This window comes from Heloderma suspectum, chromosome 2 (genome assembly GCF_057233095.1).
Source record: "Heloderma suspectum isolate Gila_16-S chromosome 2, 16-S_ref, whole genome shotgun sequence".
Taxonomy (NCBI): Eukaryota; Metazoa; Chordata; class Lepidosauria; order Squamata; family Helodermatidae; genus Heloderma; species Heloderma suspectum.
The window spans coordinates 378209367-378231742 of record NC_139459.1 but is presented as its reverse complement, the minus strand read 5'-3'; the positions used below and the strand labels follow the sequence as shown (position 1 = coordinate 378231742).

Genomic DNA, 22376 nt, shown 5'->3' with positions numbered 1-22376 from the left:
AACTCCCTGGAAAAGACCCTGATGCTGGGAAAGACTGAAGGCAAAAGGAGAAGGGGACGGCAGAGGATGAGATGGCTAGATAGCATCACCGATGCAATGAATATGAACTTGAGCACGCTCCGGGAGAGAGCGCAGGACAGGAAGGCCTGGCGTGCTATGGTCCATGGGGTCACGAAGAGTCGGACACGACTGAACGACTGAACAGCAACAACAAAAGGAGAATTAGGACTGGGTGTCATAGGCCTGCTTTTGACACCTCACGCTAAATGTCCAGATGACCTTGCTCAGTAGTTTCATTGAGCGACTAAAGAGCATGAGGGAGAAGATGGTGCCCATCAGTGCACTAGAGCTTAAACCACATGGGGCCAAACAGCAGTCGCCCAGCACCACCTTCTGGAATGCGCTATCCAAGTGGGAGCAAGACCACTGATGTGCAGTTCCCAATGCCCAGCCCAGACAGCCTATCCAGAGGGATTCTGGATAGTCAGTGGTATCAAAACCCACTGAGAGGTCCAAGTGAATTAATGGGTCACACTCCCCTTGTCCTTCTCCCAGCATAGGTCAGTAGTGAGGGTGACTTCATTACTTCATTTGGCACTGACATTTTGGCAATTTTTGTGCCAACACCAGGCCTGAAATCAGATTGAAATGGATGTAGCATCTGGAGTGGCATGAGTACCCTGCTCCTTTCAAACCTATTTGTGAGTAAAGAATTAGAGACACTTGGAAATTATGGGTCCCTCTTTTCAATTACTCATGACATTCCTACTTAGGAAAAATTGTGTCAACCGTCTGAGTCATCTCTTTGTCCAGACACAACTGAAATTGTAAGTAAATAAATGAAGTAGAAATATGCAAAGACTAATTCCTGGAGTGGTATCACATTTTTTTATTTAGAAAAGGATCTAACAGAGTAAGATAATGGAGAATAGTCCAATGCAAATGTCTGTCAACATTAGCCCATGTTCTAGGTGTAAGCAAAGACCGTCTTACCAATTTTCCTCCCTCTATTAAATACATCTTTAATTATTCTACTTAACCTCTTTCAGTGTACCTGTGAAAACCCTTCTAAAAAATATTTGTATGTCGCTATAACCTCAAAAATGATCAAAAGGTAAATTTTGAGTAACATGACATGGATGAAAACTATTGTAATATAATAGTGCCATCAGATTAGTAGGTTTATGAGCGCATTAAATGTACAAGCCATTGTCCTGTTTATAAACCGTCATGTCCAAAAACAGAATACAATTCAAATCATGGCAGAACATTTAAAATGGGAACTTAAAGAATGGGAATTCAAAGAATGTATCCAGTCCAAAAAGGATGGCAATTTTTAAAACTCTCTAAATAACATGACCCCTTCATGGATCACTGCCTTGTTGTGGCGAAGGGGCTTGCGTAACTCAGTGAGGCCATAAGCTATGCCGTGCAGGGCCACCCAAGACGGACAGGTCATGGCAGAGAGTTCTGACAAAATGTGGTCCACTGGAGAAGGAAATGGCAACCCACTCCAGTATTCTTGCCAAGAAAACCCCATGGAATGTATCACAAGGCTAAAAGAGATGACGCCGGAAGATGAGCCCCTCAGGTCGGAAGGTGTCCAGTATACTACTGGGGAAGAGCAGAGGGAATTTCCAAGTAGCGCCAGAAAGAGTGAAGCGGCTGGGCCAAAGCCAAAAGACCACTCAGCTGTGGATGTGTCTGGTGGTGAAAAGAAAATCCGATGCTGTAAAGAACAATATTGTTTAGGAACCTGGAATGTCAGATCAATGAATCAAGGTAAGCTGGAGGTGGTCAAACATGAGATGGCAAGATTGAACATCGACATCTTGGGAATCAGCAAACTAAAATGGACAGGCATGGGCGAATTTAATTCAGGTGACCATCATATCTACTATTGTGGGCAAGAATCCCTTAGAAGAAATGGAGTAGCACTCATAGTTAACAAAAGGGTGGGAAAAGCAGTACTGGGGTACAATCTTAACAACGATAGAATGATATCAGTACGAATCCAAGGCAAACCATTCAACATCACAGCAATTCAAGTCTATGCCCCAACCACTGATGCCGAAGAAGATGAGGTTGATCGGTTCTATGAAGACCTACAACACCTTCTAGAATTAACACCAAAAAAAGATGTCCTCTTCATCATAGGGGATTGGAATGCTAAAGTAGGAAGTCAAGAAATCACTGGGATAACAGGGAGGCATGGCCTTGGTGTACAAAATGAAGCAGGACAAAAGCTAATAGAGTTTTGCCAAGAGAACATGCTGATCATAGCAAACACTCTTTTCCAACAGCACAAGAGACGACTCTACACATGGACATCATCAGATGGTCAATATCGAATACAGATTGATTATGTCCTTTGTAGCCAAAGATGGAGAAGCTCTATACAGTCAGTAAAAACAAGACCTGGAGCTGACTGTGGCTCAGATCATGAGCTGCTTCTTGCAAAATTTCGGCTTAAATTGAAGAACGTAGGGAAAACCACTAAACCATTCAGGTATGACCTCAATCATATCCCTCATGAATATACAGTGGAGGTGAGGAATAGATTTCAGGGATTAGACCTGATAGACAGAGTGCCTGAGGAACTATGGACGGAGGTCCGTAACATTGTTCAGGAGGCAGCAACGAAATCCATCCCAAAGAAAAAGAAATGCAAGAAAGCCAAGTGGTTGTCTGATGAGGCTTTACAAGTAGCTGACGAAAGAAGGGAAGCGAAAAGCAAGGGAGAAAGGCGAAGATATATCCAACTGAATGCAGAGTTCCAGAGAATAGCAAGGAGAGAAAAGAAGGCCTTCTTAAATGAACAATGCAAAGAAATCGAGGAAAATAACAGAATGGGAAAGACTAGAGATCTCTTCAAGAAAATTGGAGATCTCAAGGGAACGTTTTGTGCAAAGACGGGCATGATAAAGGACAAAGAAGGCAGAGACCTAACAGAAGCAGAGGAGATTAAGAAGAGGTGGCAAGAATACACAGAAGAACTATATAGGAAAGATCTTAATGTTCCCGATAGCCATGATAGTAATGTCCTTGATAGCCATGATAGTGCGGTCACTGAACTTGAGCCGGACATCCTCGAGAGTGAAGTCAAGTGGGCCTTAGGAAGCATTAGTAACAACAAAGCTAGCGGAGATGACAGTATTCCAGCTGAGCTATTTAAAATCCTAAAAGATGATGCTGTGAAAGTGCTGCATTCAATATGCCAACAAATTTGGAACACTCAACAATGGCCGCAAGACTGGAAAAGGTCAGTTTACATTCCAGTTCCAAAGAAGGGCAATGCCAAAGAGTGTTCAAACTACCGCACAATTGCAATCATTTCACATGCCAGCAAGGTGATGCTCAAAATCCTACAAGCTAGGCTTCAGCAGTATGCGAACCAAGAACTACCGGAAGTACAAGCTGGGTTTCAAAGAGGCAGAGGAACTAGAGATCAAATAGCCAACATTCGCCGGATCATGGAGAAAGCAAGAGAATTCCAGAAAAACGTCTATTTCTGCTTCATTGACTACGCTAAAGCCTTTGATTGTGTGGATCACAACAAACTGTGGCAAATTCTTAAAGTGATGGGAGTACCAGACCACCTTACCTGTCTCCTGAGAAACCTGTACTAGGGTCAAGAAGCAACAGTAAGAACCGGACATGGAACAACCGATTGGTTCCAAATTGGGAAAGGAGTACGACAAGGCTGCATATTGTCACCCTGCTTATTTAACTTATATGCAGAGTACATCATGAGAAACGCCGGGTTGAATGAATCACAGGTCGGAATTAAGATTGCTGGGAGAATTATCAACAACCTCCGATATGCAGACGATACCACCCTAATGGCAGAAAGCGAAGAGGATCTCAAGAGCCTCTTGTTGAGGGTGAAAGAGGAGAGTGCAAAAGCTGGTTTGAAACTCAACATTAAAAAAACTAAGATCATGGCATCTGGTCCCATCACTTCCTGGCATATAGAAGGGGAAGAAATGGAAGCAGTGACAGATTTTACTTTCTTGGGCTCCAAGATCACTGCAGACGGTGACTGTAGCCATGAAATTAAAAGACGCTTGCTCCTTGGGAGGAAAGCTATGGCCAACCTAGACAGCATAGTAAGAAGCAGAGACAGCACCTTGCCGACAAAGGTCCGTCTAATCAAAGCTATGGTTTTCCCAGTAGTAATGTATGGCTGTGAGAGCTGGACTATAAGGAAGGCTGAGCGCCGAAGAATTGATGCTTTCGAACTGTGGTCCTGGAGAAGACTCTTACGAGTCCCCTGGACTGCAAGGAGGTCAAATCCGTTCATCCTAAAGGAAATCAACCCTGAGTGCTCATTGGAAGGATAGATAATGAAGCTGAAGCTCCAATATTTTGGCCACCTAATGCGAAGAGAAAACTCTCTGGAAAAGACCCTGATGCTAGGAAAGACTGAAGGCAAAAGGAGAAGGGGACGGCAGAGGATGAGATGGCTAGATAGCATCACTGATACAATGAATATGAACTTGAGCACACTCCGGGAGAGAGCACAGGACAGGAAGGCCTGGCGTGCTATGGTCCATGGGGTCACGAAGAGTCGGACACGACTGAATGACTGAACAACAACAAATAACATGAAGATATAAATATAACAAAGGGACAATATCACATCAACAAGTGTAAAGTGATGCACATTGGGGGGCAAAAAAATCCCAACTTCACATATAAGCTGATGGGATCTGAGCCAGCAGTGACTGACCAAGAAAGAGATCTTGGGGTTGTGGTGGACAGCTCGACGAAAATGTCAACCCAGCGTGCGGCTGCTATAAAAAAAGGCAAACTCCATGTTAGGCATAATTAGAAAAGGAATTGAGAATAAAACTGCCAATATCATACTGCCCCCATAGAAATCTATGGTGCAACCACCCCTGGAATCCTGTGTACAGTTCTGGTCACCGTGCCTAAAAAAAAAGGATATTGTAGAGCTGGAAAAAGGGCAGAAAAGGGCAACCAAAATGATCAAGGGGCTGGAGCAAGCCATGCCACCTGGGTTCAGATGACACAACAAGCCACTCCTGGACAGATAATTAGGCAATGATGCCGTGGCTTAAAAAATCCACTGTGGCTTGTTTTAGCCTTTGATGATCATGCAAACAGGCCCAAAGCGAAGCACAATGTGGAGCACAGTGTAGAGCTGGTTCTCAAAAGGAAATGGGTGCAGCTCCAGCAGGAATGCATGGAGGTCCCAGCCAGTTCCTCTCCTCCTCAGCTAGGAGTCTTTCAGGGCTGTCCTGAGACATTCACCCCACCTGTCTTCCATTCTGTCTGCTCCTTTCCTTCCTCTGAACTGTCCCAGAGGCTCTTTCTTATCCTTTCCTGCCCCTCAACACCATATGCTAATTTGCCTTCCCTACTTCCTCCTGTCGTCTACTTTCCTCTTTTACTTCCTGGGGACGCCGCTCTCCTGCCTGCAGTGCCTTCATATTTATAGACAGACCCGCCTCACTCACATCTTGGGTGTCCTCAATGGGGATTGCTGTGGGGTGGCAGGATCTTGGAAGGACTGTGGCTTGGAGGGATATTCTCAGTTGCAGCCCCCCAACTGTATTTCTCTCTCTGTCCTTTCCAGGTTACGCGCACTCCTTGCGCTATTTCTACACGGGGGTGTCGGAGCCTGGCCAGGGACTGCCCGAGTTCATCGCTGTGGGGTACGTGGATGACCAGCTCTTCATCCAGTATGACAGCGACACCAAGAAGGCCCAGCCTCAAGTGCCCTGGATAAAGGAGGTGGAGACGGAGGATCCCCAGTACTGGGTCAGGGAGACCCAGAACTTCAAGGGCACTGAGCCAGTATTCAAAGGGAATCTGGAAACTGGAAGACGTCGTTACAACCAGAGTGCAGGTGAGTGGAGGAGTGAAGATCCCTCCCCCCCATTTGTCCTTCGTAGGAGCAAGAACTGGGGAGGCCTCGGCCAAGGTGGGTATTGGAGTGAGACAGAGACATCTCCCCAGATCGAGAACAGGGTTTTGATATTGGGTGGGGTGGGGGTGGGATAAGAGCTGCCATGCACACAATGGCAGCCCCCACCCGGCAGGGGAGGGGGGAAATGGTCATGCCATCTTTTTCCACACCTGATAAATACAGTCAGCAGTGACGACTGGGGGGTGGGGGGAGGACTTTCAAAGTGAATTGGGCCTGGAAGCAGTTGGTTCCTCCTGCTCCAAGGAGGGACTGGCTATGCAGAGAGAGGGTTGGCTGGTTCTTGTGACAGTCATAGAATCACGGAATAGTAGGGTTGGAAGGGGCCTACAAGGCCACTGAGTCCAACCCCCTGCTCAACGCAGAAGCCCAAGTCAGAGCATCCCCGACAGATGGCTGTCCAGCCTCGTCTTGAAGGCCTCCAGTGTGGGAGAGCCCACCACCTCCCTGGGTCACTGGTTCCATTGCTGTATTGCTGTAACAGTCAGGAGGTTTTTCCTGATGTTCAGCCGGAATCCGGCTTCCTGTCCCCCTCCACCTCCCCATCCATTTGTGTAGGGTGCTAATTGGCCGGCTGTAATGGCAATCACAAAGTCATTCCCACTCCTTCCCTGCCCCCAGTCCGTCCTGCGCTTGCTCCTCAGTGGACGCATGAACCTGCTCTGATTCCAGTGTGGACGTTGCCCCATCCCAAATGCTAAGAGGAAACTTTAGAGGGGCTCTTACATTTTTGTCATTTGTCCAGAATGTTTATTCAGCACCTCACCCACCTGCTCAGTCTGTTTGCATTTATTTTACTTCTTTGTTAAACTCTGGGGAAGTATTAGAATGGCTTCATATAACTAAATCCACACCCACCACCCCACACACAAGTTACTTCCTTCCTACTTCACCCCCACTCAGGCCTGGGTGAGACTCCCCATTTGGCTGAATTTTCAAGCAAAAAGAGAGGCGGGGGACTCCCCCAACACAAAAGCACCCACCAAGCAAACACATCAGCGGGCAAGGGGATAGTTTTAAGATGGAGCCATACCTGCCTGATTTGAAGGGGCAGAAGCTGCATTAGAAATATTCCATACCCCGTTCTCTATGCTTTTCTTACATTTAGAAACTCTCTAGCCTTTTACTTACAGAGGCATACAAAAAGATGTGTTGCCAGAAGAATTTCTTCTCAATTGCTCAGTAAGACCTTTGAAGTCCATATTCTGAACAGTGAATGCAAAAGCATGGATTGACAAGCACTTGGCGCAAAAAAGTACGAAATGAAAGTAAATATCACTGGCTTATGATGAATGAGCTGCGTGCACACCACCCATTTGCTCCTGCTCCCTTCCTCCCCTTTACCTCCTCCCCTCCCCATCTAGCTCCCAAACAAGCCAGGACAAGAACGAATCCTGGTTTGCAATCCTAGCTTGTGAAGGAATCGACAAGCCAGGATCCTCAGTTCAGATGAGAGGAAACAAACCCTATGTGAGTTTTCCGATGAAACAAACCCTATGTGAGTTTTCTGATGAAACAAACCCTATGTGAGTTTTCAGATGAAACAAACCCTATGTGAGTTTTTTTAGCACGGAGAAGCAAAGCGGGAACAAACAAGCAGTATGCACCGGTGCATTCAGCTTGCGCAGCCCCAGAAACCTGGTTTATCGTTCTGTGCAAACAGGGCCAACATACATAACAGCATAATAATATTGTACATCTCAAGTTAAATAAACATATACAGCACTTCCAGAAATAATAATACAACATTTGGACAATTCAATTAACATTTATTTGCCATTAATGGAGTAAATATCATTGGAGGGATTTTGCTTACAGAATATTTCTGAAGTATGCTCAGGTTTTTCCTGGTCATAATTTAACCACAAGGCAAGCATTTTTAATCTAGTGGCATCAGAATATATGGCTGTACTTGTAGAGGGCAAACTTCCTTTATTATCAGGCTTTTACAAGGTAGCAGTAAAAATGCAGGTCCATTTCATAGAATCATAGAATAGTAGGGTGGGAAGGGGCCTACGAGACCACTGAGTCCAACCCCCTGCTCAGTGCAGGAATCCAAGTCACAGCATCCCCAACAGTTGGCTGTCCAGCCTCGCCTTGAATGCCTCCAGTGTGGCAGAGCCCACCACCTTCCGAGGTCATTGGGTCCATTGTCGTATTGCTCGAACAGTCAGTAAGTTTTTCCTGATGTTCCGCCGGAATCTGACTTAACCTGCTGATCCCTTGCTTTACATTTCTTGAAGGAGACTGTTTCTTATTTGTTTGTTACATTTATATCCCACCTTTTCCAAGACAGCATACATAATCGTCCTCTCCATTTTATCCTCACAACAGCCCTGTGAGGTAGGTTAGGCTGAGAGTCACTGGGCCAGTTCACACAATCACCATGGGTTAAACAAGCCACAGAGGCTTCTTTAATCTGCGCCGTGTGCTGGTCGCGTTTCCCTAATCACCCGCCCAGCACGGCTTATGATGTCATCCAAACCCAGGTGGCATGGCTTTTTGGAGGGGGAACAACCCCCAAATAACTCAACAACAGCCCATGGGTTATTTGAGGGTTGTTGCCCCCTCCAACAAGCCATGCTGCCGGGGTTCGAACAACACGACAAGCTGCACCCAGGTGGGTGATTAGAGACATTGTGTCTAGCATGTGCCATGGCTTAAACAAGACACCGTAGCTTGTTTAGCCTATGATGATTGTGCAGAACAGGCCAGTGATTGGCCCAAAGTCACCCAGTGAGCTTCATGGCCAGGTGGGGATTTGAACCCAGATCTCCTGAGTCCTAGTCTAACACTCTAATCACTATACTACACTGGTTCTCAAGGAGGTTTCTTAAGAGCCTCTTGGATATTTCTCAGAAGTGGGGCAACAATAATGAATATAAAATTCAGCAATGTTGTCATTTGATTTGAATACAGTGGCAAATAATGAAGTTGATAACAGCCACCCTTGAGGTATTCTGCGCGTACCCTGCATTGCCAATCCCCTTCTGTAGCCGGGGAGCCACAAAGCTCAGATAGTAGCATGATAACTGGAGAATTTGTTTCCTCTTCCACGGTTACCTCCCTAATAAAGAAATATCAGTGGCAAAGGGAAAGAATCTCAGGCTATAATTCCAGGCACACTTACCTGGGAGTAAGCCCAATTTCTGACAATAGGACTTACTACTTTAAAAAACACACCAGTTGATTTCTTTTTCTATTACTACAAACGTCTAAACTTAATTTACAAATTGCACATTAACAGGACTGATGTCTGCGTAAACACACATAACATTGGGCTTTATGAATGTAAAGCAGAGAGCTTTGGCTATTGGGCGGTATAGAAATGAAATAAATAAATAAATAAATAAAGCTACAGTTGCCTTTTCCAATAAATCATTACTAGTATAAGCACAAAGACACAACTGTGTGAATGTGAGGACACACACACAGCTGTATCTTATTCTTCTATATGCATCTCCAGAGAGAGAAAGATCCCTTCTCCCTCTTACTTGCATGCACAGACAAGCTCATTCCATGATCATACCCACACACAAAGAAACACAGCACAGGACGGTAATACACACAGTCTCCTCCCCATGCGAATCCCAGCGCCCAGGCGTCCCCACTGCTGTTTACAATCTCATTCTCCCCAGTGCAGGTGAGTCAGGCCCAAGCCGGCCTGCATCCCACCACTGCTATCTGAGATCAGAGCTGGGGGGTGTGTGTGTCCTCTGCTGCTGTGGGCAGGGGGATGTCCTCCAAGGGAATTCCTTCGGGGCAGGGCTTGGCGCCTAAGCCCTGCTCCCTGGAGGAACCCCAAGAGGCTGTGCAGCAGGATTAGGCCCACGGGCCGGAGGTTCTGCACCCCTGATCTAGGTCCTAGATTCTAGACGGTGGACATTTTAGAATAAATTAGTGATCGAAATTAATCTGCGCAAAACATTGCAGTCTGACTCGGTGATGAGACAATGTGTCATTCCCACAGAGAAGCCACCTTGAGTAAGACTTGTATATTGATATGTATTGTGAAACTGAATTTACAAACCTCTCCCCCACCCCCCATTAGAAAGGTAATCAGCATTTATAAATGGATGGAGCTTTCCTTGTGATGCAAGGGCGAGTACCCCCACCAGGGTCCAAATCCAGATCAGGACCCATGCCTGCTATTTACCCTTTTAAAAATTCACATATTTGCTAATTGCATGAATGGTGTAACATCTAAGTAGTACTCAGCTGGACTGTCCCTTCCCTTCCCCCACAGGACTTTCTACCATCAACTGCCTTGTGCGATTGCCCCGTGTTTTAAAATGGGTTTTCTTAATGTATTATTGTTTTACTTGTAAGGGTCCAGCCTTGTTGGCTATTTTTGTTGTTCATTCTTATGTGAATGGGGAGTGGTTTTAGGCTGTCCGTTGGATGGACTCTTTCAATAAAATTGTATGGTTTAATGAATATGCTATTATATGTTGCTTTTTTGTATTATATTCTTTTTTGTGAATCACCTTGGGACTCCAGATTGTGTGAAGCAATATATAAATGTAATAAGCTTAACTTCCTTCTTGAAGTGGGTGGGAGAGGGGAGACCATTTGGGCCTACCTTTTGCATCCTGAGCTTGAAGGAAGTTCCAGCTGGAAAGACAGTGGCAAACATCAAGCCTGTTTCACTTTTCTCTTTCTAGAGGGTGGGACGGAAGGAGGGGGCAGAGTGCCCCCGTTGTGTGCAAAAAATAGAAATGGGAGTTGGCATGATGTGAGTAGGGGAGATATGTGGGGGGCAATCCCCTGAAGCCCTTTCAGAAGGTTGAGGAGGGGCTGCTTGTGACTGACAGGAGCATCCTGAGGTAGTTGGGAGAGTCTGAACTGGATTGTTTTTGGGGTGGGGGTGAGGTGCCTAGGAGATTGACCTAGAGGTCAATCAGAGCACAGAGGCGGTGGGGAGATGGTACTTAAAGAGGGACTGTGCAGTGTTAGTCATGATTAACATTTTTTTTTTACAGTTGAGCATTTAATAAGATAAAAAGTATTTGTTCTTTAACTTTTCAGTAATGATCCGCAAGTCCTTGGGCAGCCACTGTCTCTGCCCCTTCCCTGAGTCTGCAGTAGACGTCCCTGCCTGAACCTCTTTCGTGGAGCTACTCATGTGGCCCCGTGGCAGTGAGGGGCCGGAGGGAGGGAATGGCAGCCCCTGCCCTAGTCTTCCCTTGTGACCTCCTGCTTCTCTCTTTCAGGGTTCCACACCGTGCAGGGGATGTACGGCTGTCAGCTGAGGAGAGACGGGAGCACAGGAGGGTATCACCAGGAAGCTTACGACGGGAGGGACTTCATCAGCTTCGACAAGGAGACCCTCACCTGGACAGCAGCCGATGCCCAGGCCCAAATAACCAAGAGGAAGTGGGAGGCTGAACCTGCCCGCGCCCAGCGTTACAAGGCCTACCTGGAGGAGCAATGCATTGAGTGGCTGCAGGAATACCTGGGCTACGGCAAGGGGGCACTGCTGAGGAAAGGTGTGTGTGGGAGAGATGGAGGGGTGTCCAGTGGTAGAAGTGGGATGGCAATTTTTCTACATACACACACACACACCACTTTATTACAGGACTGAACAGCACAAAAATGCTGTTATGCGTGTGGCAGAAAGACGGGATTGTACCACTTCAGACTATAGGAGTTTTGGGGTGGGGGGGAACTAACCGTTGTAAACTGCCCAGAGAGCTTCGCCTATGGGGCAGTATAGAAATGTAATAAATAATAATAATTTTTGAGTACCCCCCAGGTTTTTGTTTTTAAAAAACCTACCTAGAAGTAGAAAGGTAGCAGAGCAAGAAAGTTGAATGGACTGGAGGTTTCCTGCATTCCTGCCTCCTTTTCTACTTGCGGGGATTCCCCCCTCCCCCCACATAGAAAGTGTTCAAAAATGCACAGTCCACTCTTTCCCCCCAGAAATCTCACTGCCCCCCACCCCCTTCTGCTTTATGGATAGAAAGAAACTCAACAGACAGCCCTGTGATCTGGCTTTTGCTGGGCTGGACCACTGCAGAAGTTCAGGTAGGAATGGGGTGGTAGTTGTGTGTGAATCCTCTTCCATAGCTCTTAAAACAAAATCCTTACATCTGGGAAGCTGAAGCCTAGCCTGCCTCATTCACTTCTGTGCTAAAACAACCTCTCCCCCATGACTGTGCTATGTGCTTGGGGGGAAGGGCCTTTTCCTGCTCCCCAAAGGATTCCCTGCCCCATATGCCCTTCTCCAGCCATACACCCCATGACTTACCCATCACTAGGGAAGAGAAATGGGTGGGCAGGCAAGAGATCTCCTGAGATGAGAAGAGCAGGGAAGAGTATCCAGGCATTGTGGGAATATTGGGAAGTAGTTTGATAAACTTGCAGATAGCAGTTGCAATAAACGGTCTGTTAAGACTTAGAGTCAAGGTGAAAAATGAAGGATAAAAAACTCTATCCAAAGTAAAAAAAGGAACATACATAGTCATCTCAGCTGTCGGAAAATAAAACAGGACCTCATTGCAGACAGAGGAGGAAAAAGGGAGGAGGGGAGATAAGAAGGGAGGTGGTCAAGATATAGGAGTGAAAAAGGGCAATTAAAGACAGGTTAAGCAAGTTATCCTCTGATTTACCTGAGAGAGAATTAGTCAGCAAGGACAGAAAGATTATCACAACTGTCACCTCCCACTGGCCCAAACAATTAACTAACAAGCCTTGTTGCCCATTTCTAACAGGCATTCCGTTACACACACACACACAGAGTTGTCTGCAAGTATTTAATCCTTGCCAGTTTGTTAAAAAGTCTAACACTCATGCTGAGTGTGTCTGAACATGTACAGAGTGTCTTTCCCCTTCTGAGGGGAAAAACTGTGTAACTGTACAATGCTGTGGCGCAACTATAAAACATAGAAATCACTCACTGCATCTGTTTTTCCTGGCTCTGAAATGCTGGGTAGGCTAGTTGGTAATCTTGAGGTCACTTCTCCTGTTAGTAAATCTGGCTCAAGGGAGCCAGAGCAGCCATCCTGAAATGAATATTTAAGTGTCGTTAAAAAATAACATGCGTTTAGAAAACCAAAGAGATGCAGTTCCAGCCTCCTCCCTTTCGGGGAGCCAATGTACTATTCAAGACCTTCAAGAGGGATCTCTGAGCCAATTCAGCAACGGGATCTGGAGGGATTCTCCCTGAAGTCCTAAGCAGAATTTGTTCCAGACGGGGATTTCACCTCAAAGTCATATTTTGAGCATTTTCAAAGTGTGATAAAATGCAAGGGATGCCGGGACGCCTCTTCTTTGGAGGTTTCCATCTCTTGAGGGTCTTGAAGGTGTGGGATATCCAGTCTCAGGACAGGGTTGGGAGGGCCTGGATGATCATGTGAAGCCCTGACGTATTATTAAAATACATCATCCATCCTGCCAACCACTGGAGAGATTCTGTTAGCTCTATTGACATTGAGGTTGCCATTTCTGCAGAGCTCCCTGTGGGGAAGGTGACCCGCAAGGCAAGTAGTGATGACCTAGAAACCCTCGTCTGCCAGGCCCACGGCTTCTACCCCAGGGAGATCGACGCCACCTGGAGGAGGGACGGGGAGGTCTTGCACTACGAGACCTTCCGTCGAACTGTCGCTCCCAACTCGGATGGAACGTACCACATCTGGCTCAGTGTTGTGATCGACCCCAAGGAGCGGGACCGCTACCGGTGCCACGTGGAGCATGCCGGCCTGCCAAAGCCTCTGGTGCTGGCCTGGGAGGAGCCTGGCGGTGAGAGATGGCAGGGAAAGATGGATGGCTCCTTGGTCAGGGGGTGGCTCCTGGGAGGTTGGATTTTCACCCAGGAAAGATGGAGGAATCCAATAAAGAGCCCCCTGCAGCACCATTGCAGGCTGCAACACTTCCTAGGCCCCCCTGTGTACTTTGAGGTGCAGAGCAAGAAATGCAAGTTCAGGGAGGGGCAGGAGGCGGATCCTGCCATGGGAGCTGGAAGATTACCCTTGGATGCAGAGGGCCATCTCTGGCCGAGAGCAAGGCAGGAACGTCCCATTTTTAGTCATCTGGTGGTGCCATAAATTAGGACTGTTACACATGGCCACTGAATGCCTTTTTAAAACAAAAATAATAGGTCACGAAATAGATAGAAAAAGCTTCTACTAAGGCTGGGGTGAGGAACACGTGGCCTGGCAGGCGCTTGGCCGTCCGTGAAGCCCTCACCCCCGCTGCTGCCGCCCTGCACTGCTGAATTTCAGCAGTGTTGTGGCAAAGAAATTGGCAGTTTCCGAGGCAAACTGCTGCAGAGAGTCAAAAGTGCCAATTGATTCTTGAAAGTGTGGCCCTTTGGAGTCTCTGTAGTGGTTTGCTGCTGAATTTCAGAGGCAAACAGTCCATTCTTTGTCGCTGTGGGTGGTGAGGCAGCAGGAGTGCGGCCCCCAGTGTGCAGTCCAGGGGCTGCAAATTGGCTCCCGGACCACCTGAATTTGCCCACCCCTGTGTTAAGGCTTGCAGTGCTGGGCTGTGGTGGGCCATGGGAGGGAGGAAATGTCTCAGCATCTGGGCCACTACAGAGGGGCCATAGTGTGTTTGAGGTCCCAGGTTCAGTGCCCAGGTTATCTCTCAGGACCTCTGCATGAGGCCTTGGAGAGCTTCTGCCAGTCTGAACTGACACGTGTTTGTCCCCTTTCAGTCAGCGTGGCGCTCATTGTGGGAGTCATTTTGGGGGTCTTGGCTGCTGTCCTGGCGGTGGCTGCTGGGATCATCTGCTGGATCAGTAAGTCTGTGGTTACAGCCCCAACAAGCCCCCTCCCCATAAATAACGTTTTCAACATGAACAGGAAGAGATCTAAGTGAAGGTTATAGGTCACTTCCACACTCCCCCGTGCTCTGGAATAGCCATCCTTTGCTATTCCACACGACGACGATGTCACCGCAAAGTCTGTCACCCACCCACCGCATGCTTTTGAAGGAGTGTTCTCTGCTCATGGGGGTCATCTGCTTATCCCAAATACATTAATTTGGAGTTAAGTCCCAGGGACTTCTCTGTATGTTTACATCCTGCATATATATTTTATTTCTAACATTTTAAGGGGCCCTCCTTCCTTGCTTCCCCTCTGTGAATTCCTCCTGGTCCCCTGACTCTATGGCTTTATCAGCTCCCCACCCCTCCACCAGGCAGCCCCCAGCATGACACTGCAAGCCTTTTATGTATTTGCTTGTTTAGGAAAAAAATATTTATATACTCACTATCTTGTTTGTCTATCTAGTCCTGTCTCAGACTACTCTGACATTTCAGTGTCTCTCCATTGATGGCAGGATCAAAAATAAAATTGTGGGGGGGCACAGAAGGTGCAGAGTGCATTTCTGGGGGACATTTGTCCTACACGTCCGAATTCTGAAAGAGAAATAACAGTGTATTTCGAATTAAGGCTGCAACCCCAAACACATTTACTAGGAGGCAAAATCCATTGCACACAAGGGGACTTATTTCTGAGTAAACATGCACAGGATTGTGCTGTAGCCCACCCACCATAAACATGCTGTCTCTGAAGTAAGTCCTGTTGATTTTAATGGGGTTCCTTTTCAAGTAAGCATGTTTAGGAACTGCAGCCTTATTTTCAGCTGACTATGATAATGAAGAAAAGTGTTGTGAGTATGAAAGAGCCTTTCCTCCAAGTAACCAGAAGGGTCCATCACTGAGGGAGTTGGGGGGAGGGAGAGCTAGATGTCTGGGGGGCACTTGCCCTCCTCAGCACGACCTAGAATCATACAATGATAGAATGGTAGGGTTGGAAGGGGCCTACAAGGCCATCGAGTCCAACCCCCTGCTCAATGCAGGAATCCAAGTCAGAGCATCCCTGACAAATGGCTGTCCAGCCTCGTCTTGAACGCCTCCAGTGTGGCAGAGCCCACCACCTCCCCAGGTCATTGGTTCCATTGTCGTATAGCTCTAACAGTCAGGACGTTTTTCCTGAGGTTCAGCCAGAATCTGGCTTCCTGTAACTTGAGCCCATGATTCCGTGTCCTGCACTCTGGGATGATGGAGAAGAGATCCTGGCCTTCCTCTCTGTGACAACCCTTTAAGTACTTGAAGAGCGCTATCATATCTCCCCTCAGTCTTCTCTTCTCAAGGCTAAATATGCCCAGTTCTTTCAGTCTCTCCTCATAGGGCTTTGTTTCCATCTTTGTTGCCTATGCTCTGGGTGAGAGACATTCGGGTTCTGTCCCCTCAAAGCCACTGTAGTCTTCTGCTTCTGGTGCTCACCTGAGTTGTGCTCCAGAGGAAAGGACCAAGAGTAGTGCGGTTATGCTGGAGCAAGGTAGGGGCACGGATGGTACTTGGGAAGATATCCTGCCTCTACCACTAATGGCTGTATAGGAAGCTTCTGGGCCCTCCTTCAACCGAGGTTGTCAGGAAGAGTCTGGAAAAGCATCTGATGAGCGTGTTTTAGGTTCCAAGAACCCTGGCTTGTTGTAAAAGGCGAGGTTGGATGATCTCTGGAGATACCTTCCAGCTCTGATTTTCTGATTCTGTCTCTGCAGAGAAACAACTAAAGAAAGCAGTCTACAAAGCACCATCAAGTGAGTGTCTTCTCCTTCTTTGAAATACTATTTCAACAGTATTGAAAAGCAGCTCATAGATTTCATAAAGGAACAGATAAAACACAGTGCCAAATGTGTGTGGTTCAGGGCATTGAGGCTGCTTCCACACTAGATTTTTATTATGGAATTGCTATACCTCATGTTATTTGGGATCCACGCGATGTTGTCCTCCATTTTTAACCCTCCCGTACTTTCCCAGTGCTGCTTCCATTATTACTATGTTTTCATGTAGGAAGACCGTTTTGATAAGGACAGAAGAGTAGCTCAGGCACCACAGGAAGAGAAGCCCTCTGTGCTGCTCTTCCCTGCTCTTTCGAGAGGCGGGGCTTTGACGTCGGCAGTGACGCATCCAGCCGGTGAACCTATCACAGCACAGCACACGTCCACCGTAACCTTTCTTGTGGGCCCCATTTCACAACCGCCGTAGTTTTTTAAAAACCCCAAACGTTTAATTCAGCTTAAAGTATTTTTCCAGTTGTAATGTTGAAAGACTAAATGCTTAAATGTGCTATAGTGCTAAAACACTGGGCAGGTGCACGCAACGCAGCAACCCACCCTGGGAAACAAGCCAAGCAGCGGGGGTTGTCTGCAGAACGTCCCACGGTGAGCCTGACAGACAAATAGGCTTACCATGGGTTGTTCTCCCCCTCCTTCCCCCCCGGTCCTCCAGCCAGCTCTGGCCCATATCCCAGGGGACTTGGAGGCAGAGCCCGTCACATCTGCTGCCAATCCCACTCTCCAATCTGATTGCGACCCTGCTTGCATTCCCAACTTTTCAATTATTGTTTCTGCCCCTGGAATGTGCGCAGATGTCTTTGGTATTTATTTTAAATTATTATTAGAGAACGAAATCTACAAAGGACCGCCAAGTGAGTGTCTTCCCCCTCTTTGAAATGTTATTTCAACAGTGTTGAAAGGCAGCTCATAGATTTCATAAAGGAACAGATAAAACCGGGGTGAAAAGTGTGTGCGGTTCCAGGCATTTCGGCTGCTTTCACACTAGGTGTTTATTGTGGAATCACTATACCTCAGTCACTCACATTTGAAGTGGGATCCACACAGTGTTGTCATCCGTTTTTGACCCTCTTGCACTTTCCCAGTGCCGCTTCCATTATTATTACCTATATATTAATACAGAGCACACATTTTTGTTCACTCTGTTTCGACCCCTAAAAATTGAACAACTTTCTCGCTTACTGTACCAGTCTATCTCTAACAGTTTTAATACAAATTTAACACGAAGTTGGGAAACTTCAAGATCGGGTAAAACAGGTACTAAATCATAACTTATACATGCTTAGTTGTGAAATTTTTTGCAATGGGAACAGCTAGTTATTATGTACTGTAGGAAGCCTTTTTTGAGAAGGACAGATGGGCAGCGCAAACTCTACAGCCATAGATGCCCCTTGTGCTGCTCTTCCGTACTTTTTTTAAGAGGCATGGTTTTGACATCAGCTGTGATGTACTGGGCAGGTGAACTTATCACAGCTCAGCATACGTTCACTGTAACCTTTGTGGTGGGCACCATTTTGCAACCCCCATTAATTTTTTAAAAACCCAATCCTTTAATTAGGGTTAAAATATGTTTCCAGTAGCAATTTTGAAAAAATAATTCTGAAGGGCACAATGCTATTGGATCCGCCCTGGGTACCCATAAGCCTCCAAACTTGGAGGCTTTATGGTGGGCACCATTTTACAACCTCATTAGTTTTTTTTAAAACCAATCCTTTAATGTTAAAATGAGAGAGTTTTATAATGCTAAAACACTGTAACACTAAATTAAAAACTAAAGGAAAAATGCCCTTTGCAGGCACTGCCATTTTAAAAATATTGTTTTTTTTCATAATGAAACATTTCCAATCTATGGGAAGATATATTTGATACAAATTTCCCCCCAAAACTGGACACCATTTATTCATTATCAGAACAGATACAGACCAGATCAATTAGCAATGGTCAACATTTTTAATAGGTAAATATTGTAAATGCTGAATGTAGTATATGGCGTATACAATAATAAATGAATAAAACAAAAATAGCCCTACTTCCAATCTGCACATGTCATCCAAAACACACACACTCTTCTGGAGTGGGGGGTAGTAAGCCTGGACAACTCCCCAGCTTCTGCTTATCTATATTGATTTGTACAATTTAAGACTGATTTGCTGTGGCTTATGGCTAAAGCCTATGTTCAAATTTGAACTGATGGAGAAGGAAGATGTGTCTGGTGGCGGGGGAGAACAGAGAGCGTCTAACAGCTCTGGCCAGGGCAAGTGTGTATATGTGTGGGAAGGGGAGTGGGTTTTGGGCATCCCTCTCAAAATGAGGGAGTCTTGCAACAGACTCTGTGGGGAATGTGCCCAGATTTAAAGGGCTTCTGTTTTCCTTCAGGCTCCAACCTCAGGGCTTTCCGGGAGTTACATCCTCTGGGCTGAGAATTTCCACCTGTTCAGCCTGCCCATCTGTTGTCCCATCTGATCCCTGGGAGAAGGGCTGGGGAACCTGGGGGCCTCCAGATGTTGTTGGACTCCAGTTCCCATCAGCCCTGACCATTGGCCCTGCGAGGCAGGGCGGATGGGAATCCAACAGCATCAGGGGACCCAAAGGCACCTCCCTCCTGCCACGGAGGATCTCCTTCCTCTGTCTCTCTGAAGAGCGGATTCTGCCATGGTCTGAATGAGAACCATATTTGGGGTCCAGGGAGGGATTTCTTCTCCTCTTGATCAGTCTTCTTGGTGTCCCTGTGGATTTCCTGTCTTCCCCCGAAGCAAGCAGCTTGGGAGCATTTTACAGGTTGTTGTATGTTTAAATAGATTGTAGAATTCCTGAACGTATATATTTCTGTGATGTGTTCAGGCTTAGCTGGTCAGAAACCGGGGGTGTCAGGGGGGGGGGAGAGAGGTAAACACCCCCATCCCCACCCACACATCCAAAGCCACGGACCACCCTCTCATTTCTCTCCTTTCCAGATATTGACCAAGAGTCCGGCAGATGCTACCGTGGGAAGTACAGGGGATTCCCACCCCAAGGGCAGGCATTCTGCCTCACTTGAGGCTGTTGGAGAAGAGAAGCCACCACCTCAGCTCAGCTTCATCCCCAAAGCCCTCTGGGAGCTCCGTTCAGCAGCATCTACACCCGCACGCCAGATAAGCCTCGGCCCTCCTAGCTCAAGTTCTGGTGGAGGAAGGCAGCGCTGGAGTTGTGCCTGGACCCAGCCCCTTCCTTATCCCCTGAATAAGAAGATTCTTTTTCTGGGAGCGCACAACCATTTCTTCACCTTTTGAGTCCTGCCTCTTTGTGCCTTCTGAATTTGGGATGCCTTCACCCCAGCCTCAGCAAAACACAAATGAAAGAGTGCAAACAGCACAGTATAAGCTGTGTGTTTCAGGGCTTCACTCATTTTGGTCTGGGCAAGGGAGGAAATGATTCACCCCCCTTTTGCAGAGCAGTCTCCCCTCCTTCTAAGGGTCCTGGGTATGTGCAGGGCTCATAATAATCGGTTGTGGCAGGGGACTTTAACGCTTTCCTTCCCTGCTGCTGCAGTCCTGAGAAAAATTCCTCCTCTGAATCTGGTATTGGTTGAGGGTGTGGGGGACAGGGATTCCTCCTTGGTGCCATGAATGTGTGTGTGGGGCGGGGGGGGGGGATTTCCTCCGAACGCAAAAACACACTCAAAAGGAGGGATTTTTTCTCTGGACCAGAGAAGGGGAGAAGGGGTGAAATCCCCCCTCCATGCATGCTGCAGTCAAGAGAGTTTTTCACGCACAAACTCCGCTTCCTCCCAGCTGCTGCTCCGACATCCCAGCGGGGCGGGGAGAGAGCAAGGGGGAATCCCTGCAGAAGGCTAGCTGCTGATCTCAGAATCAGCCATGTTCCTTTCGATGAAGGCGGCCTTTCCAGCAACCTGGTTCCAGATCAGTTAGGGCTTTAAAGGTCAACGCCAGCACTCCAGCTGGACCAGAGGTGGCGGCGTGAAGGGGGGGTGAGGTGGTGGCGCAGTGGGGTGCCCCCTTGATTTGGAGTGCTGTTCAGGTGGAGTCGGTGCTCCGATGGGGGAGAAGCTACCAGTCCCTAAGCTACTATTTTGCCTTTCTCATAGTGTATGGTATATGCCCATTTGTGTCCTATTGTAAAAAGATGTTACAAATCAGCACACGCTCTTGGCGAAGCCTGTGCTTGAGCTTGTTTCCTCTTTTAAGCTTGACAAGACTGAAACAACAAGAGATCGTCTTCATCTCTAAAATTCTAACGGACCTTATCTTTATCACACAATTAATTTGTTTTGTTTGTTTTACACGAAATAAATAGGGGTGGCTTTCTCTTAAGCAGATCAGCATTTTCCCAAGGGCTTCTGGGAGGGAGGAACATTTTGGCTCTACTCCTTCAGTAAGAGCCATCAAATGAGTGGATGGCGGCGAAACCCACAAGTTATTAGGATCACATTTAAATTCAGCTCAAATTTACTTAACAGATCTCTTCTTAATTAATTCACAGGACTATGATCTATTAGTATAAAAGCATACAGATGTTGTGGGCATTTGGAGGCAGCTGCTGGGGCCCTTGTGCCTGGCCTCCTCGGCTTCTTCCTCGCCCGTGTCCTCTCCCTCGCATCTTGTAAAATGTACCTTCAGAAATTGCTGCTGCCAGCATTTTCACACTGTTTCCTGACTCTTTCTCTCTTTTCTTCTCTCTCTCATCTCTACCATTAAAAAAAACATGCATTTGCCAAACTTAGAGCCTCTGTCACAGACTTTCCTTGCCACCTGGGAACATTTTTTTCTCTGCTCAACTTCTGAGTCCATACCGCTGTTCGTGCGAATGGACTGGGACAGTCTGGAGAAAAACTCTCCTGGTGTATAATTTTGTCCTTTCATCAGTAGCCAAAAGGGCTTCTAACAGTTGAACTATATCCACCACAGAGGGACGGTGGGTGCAAAAATGGTTCTAACTCTGGTTATAAACTTACTAGGATCTTCGCGAAGGCTGGGGGTATTTGGCTAATACACTCAGGATTCTGTAGAGCAAGCCTCACTGAGTTAGAAAACTGACAGAAAGTGCACGCACTGCTGGCCCCCCTTCATCAAGGCCTTTCTCTTTGGCAGCAAAATCTGTTTTTGCACAGTACAGAAAGAAGCATCCCTTATCAGTTAGAAGGTACACAGTGTGAAGAGCGATTATGGTGCATTGTTTTAGCTTCTGTTAGTAGCAGAAAGCGTGGTTTTCACTGTATGTGAATATAGCTATGAGAACAAACGCTAAAAACATGAAAATTGCCAACAACAACAAAAACTTTAGCAACTTTAGTTGGTTCTGGCGGGCTCTTCAGGAACTCCATCTCCACCTGGGACATGGGGACCTCAAAAGGGAATACAAACCAGATGGGCAGAGGCGGCTAAATAACCAGGCAGAAAAGCGAAGAGGATCTAAAGAGCCTCTTGTTGAGGGTGAAAGAGGAGAGTGCAAAAGCTGGTTTGAAACTCAACATTAAAAAAACGAAGATCATGGCATCTGGCCCCATCACTTCCTGGCATATAGAAGGGGAAGAAATGGAAGCAGTGACAGATTTTATTTTCTTGGGCTCCAAAATCACCACAGATGTTGACTGTAGCCATGAGATTAAAAGACGCTTGCTCCTTGGGAGGAAAGCTATGGCAAACCTAGACTAGGGATGGCGGAGAATTTCTCACCGAAACTTCGGGGGGCCGAGTGCCAACGTGTTCGGCCCCCTGAACAAGTTTCGGGGAGAAATTCTCCGCACCTCCCCGCCCCCCGCACCCCCCCCCCGGGACGGGACTTACCTTTGCTGAATGTCCCTCCCGGCGGCGGGTCTGGCCGGCGGTTCGGCGGGTCTTCG

The 22376-nt window shown here is 47.0% G+C and overlaps 2 protein-coding genes and 1 long non-coding RNA gene across 3 annotated transcripts in view; all 3 read left to right on the top strand.

Moving 5' to 3' along the window:
- Positions 1–22376, top strand: part of LOC146356295 (uncharacterized) — an 867031-nt gene that overhangs the window by 262502 nt on the left and 582153 nt on the right. The gene's annotated exons all lie outside the window — the stretch shown is intronic.
- Positions 1–22376, top strand: part of LOC146356312 (uncharacterized) — a 55137-nt gene that overhangs the window by 13290 nt on the left and 19471 nt on the right. Inside the window, 3 exon segments of the mRNA XM_084831308.1 lie at positions 5603–5875; positions 11167–11442; positions 13406–13693. Of these exon segments, the coding sequence (XP_084687434.1) occupies positions 5603–5875; positions 11167–11442; positions 13406–13693 (837 nt within the window).
- The window catches only part of LOC146356313 (uncharacterized), a 49364-nt gene that overhangs the window by 19397 nt on the left and 7591 nt on the right, over positions 1–22376 (top strand). The gene's annotated exons all lie outside the window — the stretch shown is intronic.